General features: G+C 41.3%; 1 protein-coding gene across 5 annotated transcripts in view; it reads right to left on the minus strand.

The window, feature by feature from the left end:
- aff4 (AF4/FMR2 family, member 4) overlaps positions 1 to 18312 on the minus strand; it is a 97187-nt gene that overhangs the window by 62478 nt on the left and 16397 nt on the right. For 4 of the 5 annotated variants that reach the window (XM_020525966.2, XM_020525959.2, XM_020525947.2 and 1 more), the window contains exon 2: positions 15236 to 15356. In XM_020525966.2, coding sequence (XP_020381555.1) covers positions 15236 to 15252 — 17 coding nt within the window. In that variant the 5' untranslated portion in view covers positions 15253 to 15356. Of the gene's footprint in view, positions 1 to 13866; positions 13972 to 15235; positions 15357 to 18312 lie in introns of those variants that run through there. The other variant, XM_048604046.1, reaches the window with a different exon arrangement.

Below are 18312 nucleotides of genomic sequence, written 5' to 3' on the forward strand. Positions count from 1 at the left end.
ACAACTTTGAGCCAGAGCACAGTTCCCTCTGGTCTAACTATTAGACTTCCCACAAGATTACTTCATGCATTTTGCCACACAACTGCCCAGAATCCCATTTCTTGATTTGAATTTGCCTTCAAAATTGTCTTGAATTTGCAAATCTTCCCATTTTAAAAACTTACTGGAAATATGCTGAATATGTAACCCTTTAATGTTCTTTTTCCCAGGTTGCGCATCTTTACCCGTTTTGATGTGAAATTTATTGCGCCTGATGGCAAAACCTCCTCTAAATCTACCTTCTCCAAAGCTTGGTCTGTTAATTCAATCAAAACACCTTTCACTTCTCTCTTGAGGAAGTTACTAGACACTTCACCTCTTCTCAAAGTTGTTCAATTAATTTCAATTAATTCAAAAGTATAAAGTAGAGTAAATATGGTCTTAAAGATCAGTTACATTTTTAGAAAGACCTTTTACATTACTCTGACTTGCAAATGTGCCACCATTTCTTCAGTTTCTGGTTTAAAATTAAAAAAGAACACACTTCCTTAAAAATTTTAAAGCTTAAAAATCACATCTTTATTTTTAGAAAAATTCTTTCATGGGATATGAGCATTGCTGGCCAGGTCAATATTTGTCATCCATCCACAAATGGATGAGAGGAGGTGAAAACAAGCGGTTTTGAACCAGTACAGTTTGAACTGTGTGGGGACACTGACAGTGCTGGAATGGAGGGAGTTCTCAAACCCCTTCTGAATCGCCTACTACTTACCTTAAAACTGTGCCACCTTGTTAATAACCCCTCTACTAAAGAGGGGACATTTCTTCCTACCTACTCCTTGGAACTCTAGCCACCTCAATTAGATTCCCCCCCACCTCAGCCTTCCCTGCTCGAAAAGAAAATAATCCCAGCTGATCTAGCTTTTCTTCACAGCTGAATCACTCAAGCCAGGCTACACCACGAGGAATCTGTTCCACATCCTGTCTCGTGCAATCACATCTTCCTATAATGTGGTGACACCAGTAGTCTCACTCACTGTCATCTAACTAACATTACACACAACTCCATCAAAACCTCCTCGCTCTTGTATTCAATGCCTTGACTAAGAGAAGTATCCCATGTGCTTTCACCTTGTCTATCTGTCCTGGCGCTTTGGAGGCTCTATGAACATGCACATCATGGTCCTCTAATCCTATGTATTTCCTAGGGTCCTACCAAAGTGTACCATCTTGCTTTGTTAGTCCTCCCAAAATACATCAGCTCTCACTTTTCACAATTAAAATTCCAACAGCTACTGTTCATCTGTATTGTGTTGTAGTTTAAGGCTTGCCTCCTCACTATTTACCACACATCCTTTTTTTTTGGTGCAAAGTGCAAACTTATTGATTATACCTCATTGTGTCTTGATAATCAATGTGCACACCAAGAAACCCAGGAGTGGATCCGGTGGTGCACCACTGGATACAGGATTTCAAACACACAAACACCTTTCAACCATCACCCTCTTGCTTCTGGCCTGTAAGCCAATGTTGGATCCAAACTGCTCTGGATCCAAAGGGTTCTTTGTCTGCCATGAAAGACCTTGTCATATGCCTTAGTGCAGCCTAAGTAGATTACAGCAACTACACTACCCTCATTTACCTGCCAAGTCACCTCTTCTCAAAATTCAATCTATTTATTAGATTTGATCTCTCCCTTAATAAGCCTATTCTTGACTAATTCTTGTCTCTTCACATGGAGATCAATTCTGCCCTTCAACGTTTTCCCAAACATTTCTCTGCCACAGATGTTAGACTCACTGGCCCGTAGCTCCCAGGTTTATCCCTACACTTACTGAACGATGTTGTGCCGAACTTTTACCCTAATCCTAAGGTCTATCTAACCTCCACCGCTATCTTATACTATCATCCTTATGCCTATCTAATAGCCACTTAAATGCCCCTAATGAGGCCGACTCCACTACCCTCTCTGGCAATGCATTCCACGCCCCGACCACTCTCTCAGTAAAGAACCTACCTCTGACGTCTCCCCTATATCTACCTCCTTTCACTTTAAAACTATGTCCCCTCGTAAAAGCTACCTCCACCCTAGGAAAAAGTCTCTGGCTGTCTACTCTATCTATACCTCTGATCATTTTGTACACCTCTATCAAGTCACCTCTCATCCTTCGTCGTTCTAAAGAGAAAAGCCCTAGCTCTCTCAACCTTTCCTTGTAAGACCTTCCCTCCATTCCAGGCAACATCCTGGTAAATCTCCTCTGCACCTTTTCCAACGCTTCCACATCTTTCCTGTAATGAGGTGACCAGAACTGGACACAGCACTCCAGACGTGGCCGAACCAGGCTTTTGTATAGCTGGAGCATAACTTCACGGCTCTTGAACTCAATCCCTCTAGTAATGAAAGCTAACACACCATACGCCTTCTTAACAACTCTATCCACCTGGGTGGCAGCTCTCAAGGAACGGTGAACATGAACCCCAAGATCCCTCTGCTCCTCCACACTGCCAAGAATCTTTCCGTTAACCCTGTATTCTGCTTTCAAGTTTGTCCTTCCAAAATGAATCACCTCACACTTTTCAGGGTTAAACTCCATCTGCCACCACTCAGCCCAGTTCTGCATTCTATCAATGTCCCTTTGTAACCTAGAACAACCCTCCGCACTGTCCATAACGTGACCCACCTTCGTATCGTCAAGACCCATCTTCGTATCGTCTGACCCACCACTAGTATCTCCTCCTACTCAATGCTAACATGTTCAAGTATTTCACAGTCCTCTTTGCTGATTTTTACCCCACTTTCCTTGTCAATAGAGAACCTTATATAAAATCTCAGCTAAGACTTTTGGCTCCACACAGATTGCCACTTTGGTCCCCATATCCCACAAATGAATAAAAATGTAGCCCTCACTCTCACCATTTTCCAAACACAGAAAATCTGTTTGAGTGAGGTGCAATATGGGGCTTCCCCAACAACCTGCCTGTCACTTTTCCTCTGATTGATGGTGTCCCATTACCTCTGACTGCACTTCCTCAAACTGTGGAATGATTATATCAAAAAACGTGCTATCCACATAACTCGCAGACTCATGAAAGAACTACTGTGCCTTCAGCCGATCAAGCCCAAAAGCTGTGCTCAATTTGACTGAGTCAGTGACATTTCCTGCAGATTTGGTAATCCAGGCTGCCAGAAGTACCAATGATTTTCCACATACTGCAGGTCATGCAACACATGGGACTAAGCTCCACTGCCATACCTTGCTTTAGTCTTAAACATACACCATTGCATTATGTTTGCTCTTCTTTCATTACTCTAGTTTGGCATATTTATGAAGACAGCTAGGGAGGGGTAGTATTCATGCTGATGGGGCTAGAGAATAGAGAAAAAAAGTGGCTGAACAAATGAAGTAGCCAGTGACCATGTGGGTTTTGTTGATCCAAACAAAGTTGGTACGTAGAGCTAGTGAGGTATTTGCACCGCTATCAGAGGAGGTATCTGGGGAGTATGAGGAAATGAAGAAACAGCATAAGAGGGAGAAAAACAGAAGTTGTTTCAGCCTTCAGGAGTCAAAACGGAGATAACAATTTTGGAATAAACAACCTCTCCTTCGTTCATTCTGTTCACCCGCAACCCTAGGTCACGCTGTGTAGACTGATCCCAACACAGCCAATCTATTTTCAAATATTTACATTTTGTGTTAGCACCCCACCTAGCAATTATCTCTCTCAAACTGTCGTCAGCAATCCGATTGTCTATCCCCTTTTTTTCCTCTCTCTCAGCAACATCTTCAAGTACTTCTTCTTTCCGCCCTCACCTGCCCCAAATACCATGCTTGTCATCGGTATAAAGACAACCATTCCGTTGTTATCTTCAGTTCTAATTAAGGGTCATGGGACTCTAAACGTTTACTCTGCTTTTCTCTCTAAAGATTGCGATGATGCGGTCACTTTAAAAAGGTTATTTTGTCCTAGGTTTTTTTTGAAGAGAGCTTGTAAAGGCAGAAGTGCCGAAGTGGCTAGGGAGCCAGCTTGAATCAATAGATTTTTTTAAAAAACACAAACAGTCGAACAATGGAAGGGAGAAGTGGCCAGTTCTCCCAATTCAGGTTCTAGTTGTTTTTTAGCTGCAGCAGTCACAAGATGTGAGTGTACCAGAAAGGTAGCAAGCTTCAGTAAAGGATTCCTAACTGACTTTCTCTGAAATCTCTCTGGTTGTTGTTCCCTCCTGGATTGGAATCCTGCCTGTAAGAATCTGTGTTTGAATCTATCTTTTTGCCAAGGGGTGTGTTTATGGGATTTTACCATATTTGAACAGTTACTTAGTTGAGTTGCTGTCTGGGGCTGGTTAAGTTTTCCAGTAGTTAAGTTATTCTAAATTCTGCTTTCTTTTGTGTTTTAACTATAGTGTTTAAACAAATTGTGTTTTGCCTAAAGCGGAGTGGTTTGACCAGTTGCGTCACACCTGGAACACCCACTTCACATTTACCTTTAAGTAAGGAAAAGTCACGGTTTAGGCTAAATTCTTAAAATATTCTGAGGGGGTCTGGCCTGGTCTACAACAGATTGGGAGCTTGTCTGGGATCATTCAATTGGTGTTTAGGGTTGTTGGACTCAAGAGGTAGCGAGTGGTAGGTGTTAGTGTCTTTTGTTTTGGGAGTTGAATTTGGTTGGTTTAAACAGTGCTTTGTGTAGTAATGGCTCTTTCAGTCACTAAGAGCTTTCTGGGACTTCCACAAAAAGTCAGCAAGGCAAAGCTGTAGGAATTGGCAGACAAGCTGGAGTTTGGCTGCCTTTGTCTATGAGAAAAGGACAGGTAATTACAACATTAAATATCACATCATTTAAATTTGCTGGAAATGCCTTTGGAATCTTTGGAAATGGTTAGAATTCAATTGCAGATGAAGAACTTGAACATGAAGAGGAAGTGAAACAGTTTGAATTACAGTTAAAAGCAGAGGAAAGAGAAAAGGAAAGACTAGACCAAGCAGATCAAAAAGAAAACGGACAGATTAGCCCTGGCAGAACAAAAGAGAGGAAGATCCTGGCAGAAGAAAGGGAGGAAGAGAGAGAAGAAAAGCAGAAAGAGAGAGGAAGTTTGAATTTGAGAAGTTGACAATTAGACAGGAAAGTCCACTTAAAAGGATAGAGGTGAAGACAGAAGGTAGCATTAGTGAGGATGAACAAACCCATTATTTAAACAGGTCCAAGCATTGCCTAAATTTGACAAGAAGGATGTAGAAGCCTTTTTCACTTAATTTCAGAAAGTGGCTAAACAAATGAAGTGGCCAGTGACCATGTGCATTTTGTTGATCCAAACAAAGTTGGTAGGTAGAGCTAGTGAGGTATTTGAATTGCTATCAAAGGTGGTGTCTGGGGAGTACAAGGAAATGAAGAAAGCCATCTTAAGTGCATACGAGGTTGTGCCAGAAGCCTGCAGACAATGCTTCAGCAATCTTTGGAGGCGGGGGGGAGAACACCCTGGTCAAACGTACATTGAGTTTGAAAGGATCAAGCAAAGTCATTGTGATAGGTGGACGAGGTCATTAAAATAGGTCAAACATATGATGCTCTTAGAGAGACGATTATTTTGGAGGAGTTCAAAAATTCACTTCCTGAGGTAGTGAGAACTCATGTGGAAGAGCAGAGAGTTCAAACATAAGATTAACAGCTGAAATGGCTGATAATTCTAAGATGGTTTATAATTCAAAGTTTGGCTTCTGACATCAATTTCAATCCGTGAGGGATAGAAACTGGGGAAAAGAGAAATCCTCAGATGGTAAGGGAGAAGTAGATCTGTGAGGACAATAAAGATAGCTTACCACAGGGTAAACAAGGAAACCCATGAAGGGGAAAGAGAAGTTAAAAAGCTCAGATAACAAGGTGCAGAGCTGGATGAACACAGCAGGTCAAGCAGCATCATAGGAGCGTTTCGGGCCTAGACCCTTCATCAGAAAATGTTAAAAAGCCCAGGTGTTTTCACTGCAATACAACAGGCCACCTGAAGGCTCAGCATTGGTGGTTTAGGAAAAGCACTGGGAAAACAGGATAAGCCCATGATTTTTGTTAAAATGATAAATGAAAGCACAGTGGAGGCTAAAAAGCCAAACCAGAATGTACAATGTGGTAGGAGGTTGGTTGAGAAGGAAGTGCCAGATCATCTTAAACCATTTACTTGCAAAACTAAGGTTTATTCGCATATGCCAGGAGCAGCAGGTAAAGAAGTTACAGAATTGAGAGATACGGAGTCATGTCGATTTTTGATGTTAGAGATGAGGAAATATGTAATTCAGAAGGACTATTGCCAGAAAGTGCTAGCATGTGGAATTTACAGTGAAACAAGAAGTGCTCTAATATGTACAGTGAGGTTGGAGTGTCCAGTGAAAAAAGTGAAGTAATGGTAGGAGTATTGGAGAAACTCTCAGTTTCAGGAATACAATTTGTCCTTGGTAACGATATAGCTGGATCACAGGTAGAAGTGCTGCCTATTGTGGTTGAAAAGCTAATGGAAAAAAAAACAGGCAACTGAATATTACAGGAAGTACATCCTGGGATTTTTCCTGACTGTGTGATAACAATGTCACAACGCCAATGGTTGAAGCAGGAGGAGAAAGCAGAAGAATACAGATAAGGAAGGTGAAGTAGAATTATCAGAGGCCATGATGGATTGAATGATTGAGAAAAAAAAACAAGAACAGGTGGAGAACAGAGTGGATATTTTTAGGTCAGAGAAATTAACTGAGTTATAACAGAAAGATGAAAAACTGAAGCAACTGTATTGGAAAACGTGCACAGAAGAGGAATCTGAGCCCATGCCCAAATGTTATTATCTTGAAAATATTGTCTTAATGAGGAAATGGAGACCATCACATTTTCAGATGGATGAGAAATGGCTAGAAGCTCATCAAGTTATATTACCAGTGGGTTATAGAAAGGTGGTGTTGCGAGTAGCACACAAATTACCAGTGGATGGTAAGAAAACCTCAACTACCTACAACAAAAAGTGGGAATCAATATATACCACTAGATTTCCAGGGCGCATTCCATTACGCAGCTGAAAGGATTATAGAAGAGTTAATCAAATTTTTCATCAGATACGGACTACCCACAGAGGTACAATCAGATCAAGGGTCAAATTTTACATCAAAATTATTTAGGGAAGTTATGGATAGCTCAGGAATAAAACATTTCAACTCCACTGTGTATCATCCAGAATCCCAGGAAGCGTTAGAAAGGTGGCATTAAACTTTAAAGACCATGTTAAGGGCTTATAGTCAAGACTATCCAGATGATTGGGATAAAGGAATTCCATTTGTACATTTTGCCATTAGGAATGCACCAAATGAATTGACCAAATTCAGTCCATTTGAATTAGTTTTTAGGCACGAGGTGAGAGTACCACAAAACAATTAAAGAGAAATTGGTGAGTCAGAATTCAGAGACCACATATTGGACTGTGTGTCAAGTTTAGGGAAGGATGAAATAGAGTGGGGGAGTTGGCGAGGCAGCATTTAAAAGTAGCACAGCATATGAAGAAACAGGAAACAGACAAGAAATCAAAAATCTGCAGCTTTGCTGACAGAGATAAAGTGTTAGTGTTACTCCCAGTGATAGGTGAACCTTTAGAAGCAAGGTTTAGTGTTTAAATAAATTGTTTTGCTTAAAGCCAAGTGGTTTGACCAGTTGCATCACACCTGGGACACCCACTTCACATCTACCTTTAAGTAAAGAAAAAGTTAGGGTCTAGGCTACCTCAAAATATTTTGAGGGAGTCTAACCTGGTCCATTAAAAGATGCTGTGAGACCTAAGTTTGTCCAGCACTTTGTTTTTGTCTCAGATGTCCAGCATCTACAATTTTGTTTTTAGTTTTGGCTTATTTATATTACTTTAATTATACTGCTCGACTTTCACATTTCTAATGCTTATTTATACACTTCTGTAATTTAGTGATTTACAGGTAGTCATAGAGTAATACAGCACAGAAACAGGCCCTTCAGCCCAAACTGGTCCATGCTGACCATGGTGCCCACTTAGCTAGTTCCAACTGCCCACATTTGGTCCATATCTATCTAAACCCCTTCCCATCCATGGACCTATCCAAAATGTTTTTTAAATGTTGCTATTGTACCTGCCTCAATCACATTCTCCTGAAGCTCATTCCATATATGCACCACTCTCTGCGTGAAGACGTTGCCCCTCAGGTCCTTCTTAAATCTATCCTCTCTCACCTCAAACCTATGCCCTCTCATTGTTAGTTCCCCATCCCTGGGAAAAAGCCTATATGCATTCATTCCATCTATGCTCCTTATGATTTTATACACCTCAATACGGTCACCCCTCATTCTCCTACGCTCCAAGGAATAAAGTCCTATCCTGGTCAACATCTCCCTGTAACTCAACCCTACTAGTCCTAGCAACATCCTCGTAAATCTTCTTTGCACTCTTTGCAGTTTAACTATGTCGTTCAGATAAGAGGGAGACAAAAACCGTACACAATACTCCAAATGCAGCCTCACCATCAACTCATACAACTGTAACACAACATTCCAATTCCTACATTCAATGCCTCAACCAATGAAGGCCAGCATGCTAAATGTCTTCTTCACCACTCTGTCCTGTAGCATTTTCCTACCAATAAATTTGTGGGCTTTGTGATATCACTACTTGTTTTTTTTTCTCAACAAGAATTACCTGCAAGGCATGCTTCCCAACTGCTTCACTGGGATGCCTATTGCAAAACATTGTTCCCAGATGCTTCACAGCAATGCTGACTGCAGGACACTCTTTGCAAAGTGACTGTTGAAGGTGATGAATGAGCAGGCTGCGTTGTTCCAGGTACTGTCAAGTTTCTTTAGCGCTGTTGTAGACGCATCAAACAAGAGCGTTACTAACTCCTGCCTTCAATATCACGGACAGGCTTTATAAAAGCAGGAAGCAATTTACTCACCACGGAATTCCCAGTCTGTGATAGCTCTTATAGCCACAGTTCTGATAGAACTTTTCCAGTTCAGTTTCTATGGTAACCCCAAGATGATATAAGACCATAAGACATAGGAGCAGAAATTAGGCCATTCAGCCCACCGAGTCTGCTCCACCATTCAATCATGGCTGATAAGTTCCTCAACTCCATTCTCCTGCTTTCTCCCCATAACCCTTGATAATCAAGAACCTATCTATCTCAGTCTTAAATGTACTCAATGACCTGGCCTTCCACAGCCTTCTGTGGCAGTGAATTCCATAGATTCACCACTCTCTGGCTGAAGAAGTTTCTCCGTATCTCCATTCTAAAAGGTCTTCCCTTTACTCTAAGGCTGTGCCCTCAGGTACTAGACTCTCCTACCAATGGAAGCATCTTCCCAACATCCACTTTGTCCAGGCCATTCAGTATTCTGAAAGTTTCAATTAGATCCCCCCTCATCCGTCTAAACTCCAATGAGTATAGTCCCAGAGTTCTCAAACATTCCTCATATGTTAAGCTTTCCATTCCTGGGACCATTCTCGTGAAACTCCTCTGAACCCGCTCCAGGGCCACTACATCCCTCCTGAGATATGGGGCCCAAAACTGCATGCAATACTCCAAATGTTGCCTGACCAGATCCTTATAAAGCCTCAGTAGTACATCCCTGCTTTTTTATTCAAGTCCTGTCAAAATAAATGCCAACACTGCATTTGCCTTCCTGACTACTGACTCAACCTGCAAATTTACCTTGAGAGAATCCTGGACTAGAACTCCCAAGTCTCTTTGCACTTCAGACTTCAGAATCTTCTCCCCATTTAGAATATAGTCCATGCTTTTATTCTTCTTACCAAAGTGCATGATCTCACACTTTCCCACGTTGTACTCCATCTGCCAGTTCTTTGCCTACTCTCCTAACCTGTCCAAGTCCTTCTGCAGCCTCGCCACCTCCTCAATACTACCTGTCCTTCCACCTATCTTTGTATCATTTGCAAACTTAGCCAGAATGCCCACAGTTCCTTCATCTAGATCGTTAATGCACGTGAAAAGTTGTGGTCCCAGCACTGACCCTGGCGGAACACCACTTGTCACTGGCTGCCATCCCGAGAAAGACCCCTTTATCCCTACTCTTTGCCAGACAGCCAATCTTCTATCCATGCTAGCCCCTTGCCTCTAACACCATGGGCCCTTATCTTACTCAGCAGCCTCCTGTGTGGCACCTTATTAAAGGATTTTTGAAGTCCAGGTAGATAACGTCCATTGGCTCTCTTTGGTCTACCCTGCTCGTTACTTCCTCAAAGAATTCTAGCAGATTTGTTAGGCATGACCTCCCCTTGATGAAACCATGCTGACTTTGCCCTATTTTACTATACACTTCCAAATATTCAGCAATCTCATCCTTTACAATGGACTCCAAAATCTTACCCACGACTGAGGTTAGGCTAATTGGCCTATAATTTTCCGTCTTTTGCCTTACCCTCTTTTTAAACAGGGGTGTCACGTTAGCGATTTCCCAGTCCTCTGGGACCCTCCCTGACTCTAGTGATTCCTGAAAGATCACCACTAACGCTTCCACTATCTCTTCAGCTATCTCCTTTAGAACTCTGGGGTGCAGTCCATTTGGTCCAGGTGATTTGTCCACCTTCAGGCCAATCAGTTTTACTAGCACCTTTTCCTTGGTGATGGCCACCATACTCAGCTCTGCCCCCTGACTCTCTTGAATTTTTGGGATATTACTCGTGTCCTCCACCGTGAAGACTGATGCAAAGTAATTATTCAGTTCCTCAGTCATTTCCTTTTTCTCCACTCTCCACCGTCATTTTCCAGTGGTTCAATGGCCGCTTTTGCATCTCTTTTGCCCTTTACATATCTAACGAAATTCTTACAGTCTTCATATATATTACTAGCTAGCTTACCCTCAAATTTAATCTTCTCCCACCTTATTTCTTTTTTTTGTTGCCCTCTGTTGGTCTTTGTAAGCTTCCTAGTCCTGGTTTCCCACTGCCCTTTGCCACATTATATGCTCTCTCTTTTGCTTTTATGCTATCCCTGACTTCCTTAGTCAGACATGGTTGCCTCATCCTCCCTGTACCATGCTTCTTTTTCCTGGGGATGAATTTTTGCTGCATCTCCCGAATTACTTCCAGAAACTCCTGCCACTGCTGTTCCACTGTCTTTCCTGCTAGGCTCCTCTTCCAGTCAATTCTGCCCAGCTCCTCCCTCATACCTTTGTAGTCACCTTTATTCAGCTGTAATAACTTTAGCTCTGATTCTACCTTCTCCCTCTCAAACTGCAGAGTAAATTCTATCATCTTATGATCACTGCCTCCTAAGGGTTCCTTTACCTTAAGCTCCCTTATCAAGTCTGCCTCATTGCACAACACCAAATCCAGTATTGCCTGTTCCCTTGTGGGCTCCACCACGAACTGCTCCAAAAACCATTTCGTAGACATTCCACAGAGTCCTTTTCTTGCAATCCACTACCAACATGATTTTTCCAGTCCACCTGCATATTGAAATCCTGATGGTTGGGATTCAACAATCATAAATGCCACTGAATTTCATGGGGAGACATTTAAATTTTCTCTTGTTGGAGATGTTAATTAACTGGCAATTGTTGCGGCAAGAATGTTACTTGCCACTTATCAACACAAGCCCAAATGCTGTCCAGGTTATGCTTTATATTGATATCTACTACTTCAGTAGACGATGTTGCAAATGGTACTGAACATCAGCAAACATCCCTATTTCTGACCTTATGATCTAAGAAATGTCATTGATGAAGCAATTGAAAATGATTAAGCCAAGGCCAAAACTCTGAAGAAATCGTCCAGTGATAACTGGATTCAACCATTAAATATTGGTCAGAAAGATTCAGAAATTTATAAGCTTCATTCAATGTTTAACTCTTCAGGTCTCAGATTACCTGAGCTTGTATAGCAAATCTAACTTCAAGTTTTGCAACACCTTGCATTTATGAAGCATATCCAGCATTAAGGATTACAAGGTGGTTTATAAACAAACAAATAACTTGCTTGTTGCTTGCTAGTACAGAACTGGAGTATTATCAAGAAACTGCTGTATTATTTTGTATTGCAGTCATCAAGACAATTTGTAATAACATGAAGTGTAGGGAAAACAACTTTCATAACATATGGGAGGAGAATGCTGATTTGTTGGCAAGTAGACTTTGACCAATGGAGGCATTGCCACGGAAAATGCACAAGTGACCGACAACTGACAGCCAATTAACAAACATTACTTAAATTTGAAATCAGGCAGATCGACTCTACTGATCACCGCATTCCCTTTTGAAGAGAACTGGAGAATATCCTGTTGAGTTGAAACAGGCATTGTATGCATACTTAATCTTCCCTGTGTGCAAGGAAGAAGTCTCTGCATATAATAAATACAGCTTCCAGTACTTGTAACTGTGTCACTCTGCCAGCCTAACAGTCAAAACCAAATTGGATTTTAACATTCTTCTTTGACATTCAGGATTCTTTAGCAAATACTGACTAACTGTGGAATCACAGAATGGACACGGTGTTGCATGTTTTCCAAGCTGGTGCAGTACAATCAGTACATTGTGTGTTGCTAAACAGCGGAAGATATATGCTACTTGATATAATCTGTTAGTCTTTTGGCAAACAGCCTGTATACTTAACATCATCCTGGCACAGAAATTTATTTACCACATTACCTGATTGGGAGATAGACAAAATGCATTTTAGACTTGATGGCAGCATCCTGTTAGTGGCTAATGTTGCAACACTTTTGTTACCACTGTACTGTAGCAGCATGAAAAAGCTAGCTTTACCTATTGCTCCAATTCCTGAGACAGCCAACCCTTCCAGGATATTCTTCGGTAGACTGAATACTTTTCAGGACCAAAAGTGACAGCCTTGGGTCTCTCCACGAGCTTGTGCAATATACAGGGAAAAATCTGATCAGTGTAGCAATTATCTCACAGGATGTTACTGATGTACTCTTTCAACATTGAGCTTACACATTGAACAAGTGACTCAGATTTACGTACAAGGTTATCAATAAGGCCAACATTATAGCACATGGAACTGGAGGAATCCCAGGATATATACTGACCAATGAACGGCAGCTTTCATTAGACAACAGTCAAGAACCTAGGGCCAATTTCTCAACCAGGACATCAAAGAAAGGGAACGCACTTGACTGCCCCATATCAAAGGTGAGGATGACCTTTTGTCCTTCAGGTGGTAGTGGTGAGCTGCCATCTTCAATCACTGCAATCCACTATCTGTAGCATTACCTATGATGTCTTCAGGGAGGGATTCCAGGATTTTGACCCAGTGACAATGAAGGAATGATAGTATATTTCCAATTCAGGATGGCAAGTGACTTGGAGGGCAACTTGCAAGTGGTGGTCTTTCCATGTATCTGCTGCCCTAGTACTTCTAGATGGAAGTGGTCATAAAGTTGAAAGGTGCTGTCTAAGGATCTTTAGTGAACTTCTGCAGTACATCTTGTAGATCAGGCACACTGCTGCTGAGCACTGGTGATGGAGGGAGTGAATATTTGCGGATGTGGTGCCAACTAAGTGGGTTGCTGTGCACTGGACGGTGTCAAGCTCCATGACTGTTGTTGGAGCTGCAGCCATCCAGGCAAGTGGGAAGTATTCCATCACACTTCTGATTTGTGCCTTGTAGATGGTGGACAGTCTTCGGGGAGTCAAGAGGAAAGTTACTCACTGCAGCATTCCTAGCCCCTGAGCTGTTCTTACAGACATTATGTTTATGTGGCAAGTCCAGTTGAGTTTCTGATCACTGGTAACCCCAAGGGTGTTGATAGTGGGGGACTGAGTGATGATAACACCAATGAATGTCGAGGGTGGTGGTTAGACTGTTTCTTACAGTAGATGGTCATTCCCTGGCATTTGAATGATACAAATTTTACTCACCACTTGTTAGCACAAGCCTGGACATTCTCCAATCTTGTCGCATTTGAACACGGACTGCTTCAGTATCTGAAGAGTTGCAAGTGGCGTTGAACATTCTGCAATCATTGGTGAACATCCAACACCTTATGAAGGGAAGGTCACTGATAAAGCAGCTGAAGATGATTGTGCCAGAACACCACACCAAGGAACTCCTTGCGAGGTGCACTAGAGCAGAGATGACCGACCTCCAACAATCACAACTGTCTCCTATATACCAGGTATGACTCCAACTAGCAGAGTTTGTCCCTGATGCACTGATCCCCACTTTTGCTAGGGCTCCTTGATGCCACACTCAGTCGAATGAGGCCTTGATGTCAAGGGCTGTTACACTTGCCTCTGGAATTCAACTGTTTTGTCTATGTTTGACCTAAGGCTGTAATGTGGTCATGAGATGATTGACCCTGGCAGAACCCAAATTGAGCATCACTGAGCAGAGGCATCTTGGAGACACTAAGACTAAGACAAGAATTTTGCTCTCCAGTCAACAACGTTTATAATCATTACGCAGGAAAACTGAAACCGTAGTGGGGTTCATTAAAAAGCTTTAAAGCATCATTGTCATCATTATAGGGCAGTTCAAAGGTCACAAGTTTCTTGTAGTACCCAAAGTTTGGAGACTTTGCCTATGACTCTCTCTCTGCACTCTCCATTGCCTTCAAAACTATGACCAACTTCATCCTCACCACAGTGAGAGGCCTAACAATTTTCTTTTAAGTCTCATTTACAAACCAAATGAACAGTACAATTTAGCTATTTCCATGTGTGTGCTTACCTCCCTAATTTAGTATTGGTTGGAAGATGACATTATTTCCTCACACTTGCATTAACTTTGAGTAAATTCAGAATACTGGAGAAGTGGGTTTTATAATGCTTTGCTATGACACCATGTTAATTTTATATCTTGTAAGGAATCAAATCTGATTTGTAAAATGTGACCTGAAGAAACCTGGTAAGCCAGAAAACCTCCTCTCGTCAACTTTATAAATCAGTGTGACAACTCTGACCATGTACCTATTCAGGTATACAAGGAGCTACAAATTCCAACCAGGAAGGGGCCCAAGTAAAGTAAACAGGGTTCTTTTGCATGTTAGAATCTTAAAAGTATCAAACACTCAAAGTACCTGTAGTGTAAACACACCCTGAAATACATTCTAAAAATTTGAAGTGGTGTTGACATGAATGAAGGGCAACAAAAATTACTCAACATCTCCAATCATCAATAAAAAAAATCAAAGCTATTTAATATCTAGATCATTCAAACACTTAACATTAAAGTTACTAAAATGTGTACATACTTGTGCATACAATAACCAAAGCTTAAGATACTTACCCAGTCTGTGAGGCCATAGAGAAGTGTGTGAAGCAATGTAAAAAGCTTCAGTGAACTGAGACACACGCTCGGCTCACATTTCTTCTTGCATCCGTTTTCACCACTTAGGAAATAAATATTTCTGTAGTTTCGAAAAAAAATAAAAGAAACCCAGTTACATGGAGAAAGGCTCATACTGGAGTTAGTTCTACTTCCAGATACACAAAGTATAACAATTTGACAAAGAATAAATTTAAAGCAAGGTTCCACATGAAGCATTCACCCCGCTCCTCTACTTGTTGTGCGGCTTATGGCACCCTCAAATTCAGAGCCATGTCACATGTTAACCAACTCTACCTCCAGTACAGCAGCCACACACAGGCCCATAAGATTGTGCATGCTGATTATCTGCCATCATTTCCTCTCCTTACAAGAAACTCTACTGCAAGAAAATCTGCAGAGCTGAAACTCCTCCCCTCCATGACAAACTCTCTCCTCAGAACTACCTTCAACACAATCAAATTTTTAAAAACTCTTTCTAAATGCAAATATGTGCTGTTGCTTCTTTAATTTTCAACTGTTATGTCTCACTTTTCCACCTAATTTCATGGTAGAAATCTCCCTTAGTATACTTATCTTGTCTGTGAAACTTTGAATCTCCTCTCTTCAGCCCTTCTGAGGCCAACTGTGATGATCCACTTTTAGAATGGGCTCTACGCAAGCCCCACTACTCCCCAGGATGTTACAAAGCTAAAGATTTAATCAAATCTCAATAAAAATACAAATTATTCAATTCTAACTGGAGGCAAACAAATCAACTTATAACTCACTTAAACTCTATCCCTTATTAAACCCCTACATTCTCTGTGTGTCTCCATGTGTATATCAAAAAAATGTCACGGATGGAAAAAAAAATTAAGGGAATAGAACCAGTCCATACGATTCAATGAGTTGTCCTGCTGCTTATTCTGAATCCTTCTGATTTCTGACCACCTTTGAGCCAAGTCCCCATAGTTGTTCCCTCAGGAAATAGGGTCATTGGCACACTAACTGCTCGGTTTCTCAGTCACTGGTTAGAGACAACAGCTTGTAGGCAAATGGTGAGTGAGAATAACCAAGTACCTTGCAATTCTTTGTGAAATACACATTCACGGTACTGATGAGTCCAGCAATCTTCCCTCACTGCTTGAACAAGAAAACAGTGCAACTAAAACTTAGCAGTTGCAGTAATTGGTTTTAAAACTACAATTTTCCTTCCAGTTTTCTTGGTTGAAAGCAGCATCCTTTATATTTTTCAATCCTGATTCTGCTGATTGTTGCTTCTTGCTCGAGTTAGTTCTACATGCCTTTCATCCGATCCACAATAGGAAAGCGATAGTAATAAGGTATGCTATCACAAGGGGAACAGATCCTTCAGCTGCAAACATCAGGAAAGAATGTTGCCTTCTTGCTGCCAGGGACAAGAGAATGCCAAATACAGTGCTAACTACATACAAAAAGTAAAATTCTTCTCATCTCTCTGAAAAAGATAGCCTCATTCTTAAACTGCATGCCTAATACAGTACAGTCTCACCCACAAGTCAGATGTGAAAATCAAAGTCAAATGTGTTTGCAAATAAATTAATTTGGACTACCATAATTACTTAAGTGATTAGCATTTTAAACAACCTTATTTCATTTAAAGTTAATTAGCTACAACAATCTTCTCATTTGGATTAATTCCAACAAAACAGCATTCTGAACGAGGTCCATCTTATCTTCATTTTAGTTAAAGCATTTGACATTAAGCAATCCTGCTAACCTGATCAGGGAGAAACATTAATTTAAACAGCATTATTTCACACAATTTGCAGGTCAATGGCTGAATCAAGACAGCGCAAAGTTCTATCGATAATAAGGAATACAGACAAGGTTGCTAACACTCCCCATTAACAAAAGGAAGTCTAAAAGAGGAAAAAAAAAAAGAGGTCTCTTAGACAACTTACAAACAGTCATAACAACTTTTAAGTTTAGGGCAAGTGATAATGTAGCAGCATTGTCAGTGGACTAACGATCTATAGACCTGGGTAATGTTCTGGGAGCCTAGGTTTAAATCCCACCATGGCGAATCAGAAGTCTAAATGATAACAGTGAAACCATTGTTGATCATTGTAAAATCCATCTGGTTCACTAAGGGACGGTGGGGAAGGAAAATTGCCATTTTACTCTAGATCCACAGCGATGTTGTTGGCTCTTAACTGTCCTCTGAGCACAAAGCTGCATCAGCTGCTAAAAAGTATACAAAAATTAAACCGAATGGACCACCTGGCATCAACTATCAATAGTAAATTTAGCTATGTTGACCCAGCAAAGTCCTTTTCACCAACATTCAGGGGAAGTATCAGATTGGGAAAAAAAATGTCTTAGACTAGTTCAGCCGCAGTCCAACATGGGCCGTACTCATGGAATTACAACTTACAAACAATGTGGAAACATTACTGTCAACACCCCTGGAGAGGTGGCAGCACAGTGGCATACCACGAGGTTGGTGACCTCAGCAATGACTCCTGAATACCTAATATCTCAAGGCATTAGATCAAACACATGCAAGGAAAGCTCTTGCTGATTACCACGTACTGCCTTCCTCGATTGATAAATCAGTACTCCTCTACGTCAAACACCACTTGAAGGAAGCACTGAGGGTAGCAGAGACGCAGAAAGTACACTGGATTGGGGAGGGAGGGAACAATGTCTATCACCAAGTCTGGATTGGCAGACTAGGGTTTGTGGCAGGTAGTAAAGAAACTAGCAAGAGAAAAACAAACTCAATCTCATCCTCACTAATCTGCCTTCACAGATGTACCTATCCATGATAGTATTGGTAGGAGTTACCATTGCACATTCCTTGTGGAGATGAAGTCCTGTCATTACATTAAGGATGCTCCTATCTGTTGTGTGGCATGATCATCGTACTAAAATTGTATACACTCCCAACAGATTTAGCAACTCCAGATTTGGCATCCATGAGGCACTATGGCCATCAGCAGCAGAATTATATTCAAACAACCTATGACTTCATGGCCTGGGGTATTCTTCACTCTATCCTTAGCATGAAGAAT

The sequence above is a fragment of the Rhincodon typus genome, chromosome 12 (assembly GCF_021869965.1).
Source record: "Rhincodon typus isolate 14 chromosome 12, sRhiTyp1.1, whole genome shotgun sequence".
In the NCBI taxonomy this organism is placed as follows: Eukaryota; Metazoa; Chordata; class Chondrichthyes; order Orectolobiformes; family Rhincodontidae; genus Rhincodon; species Rhincodon typus.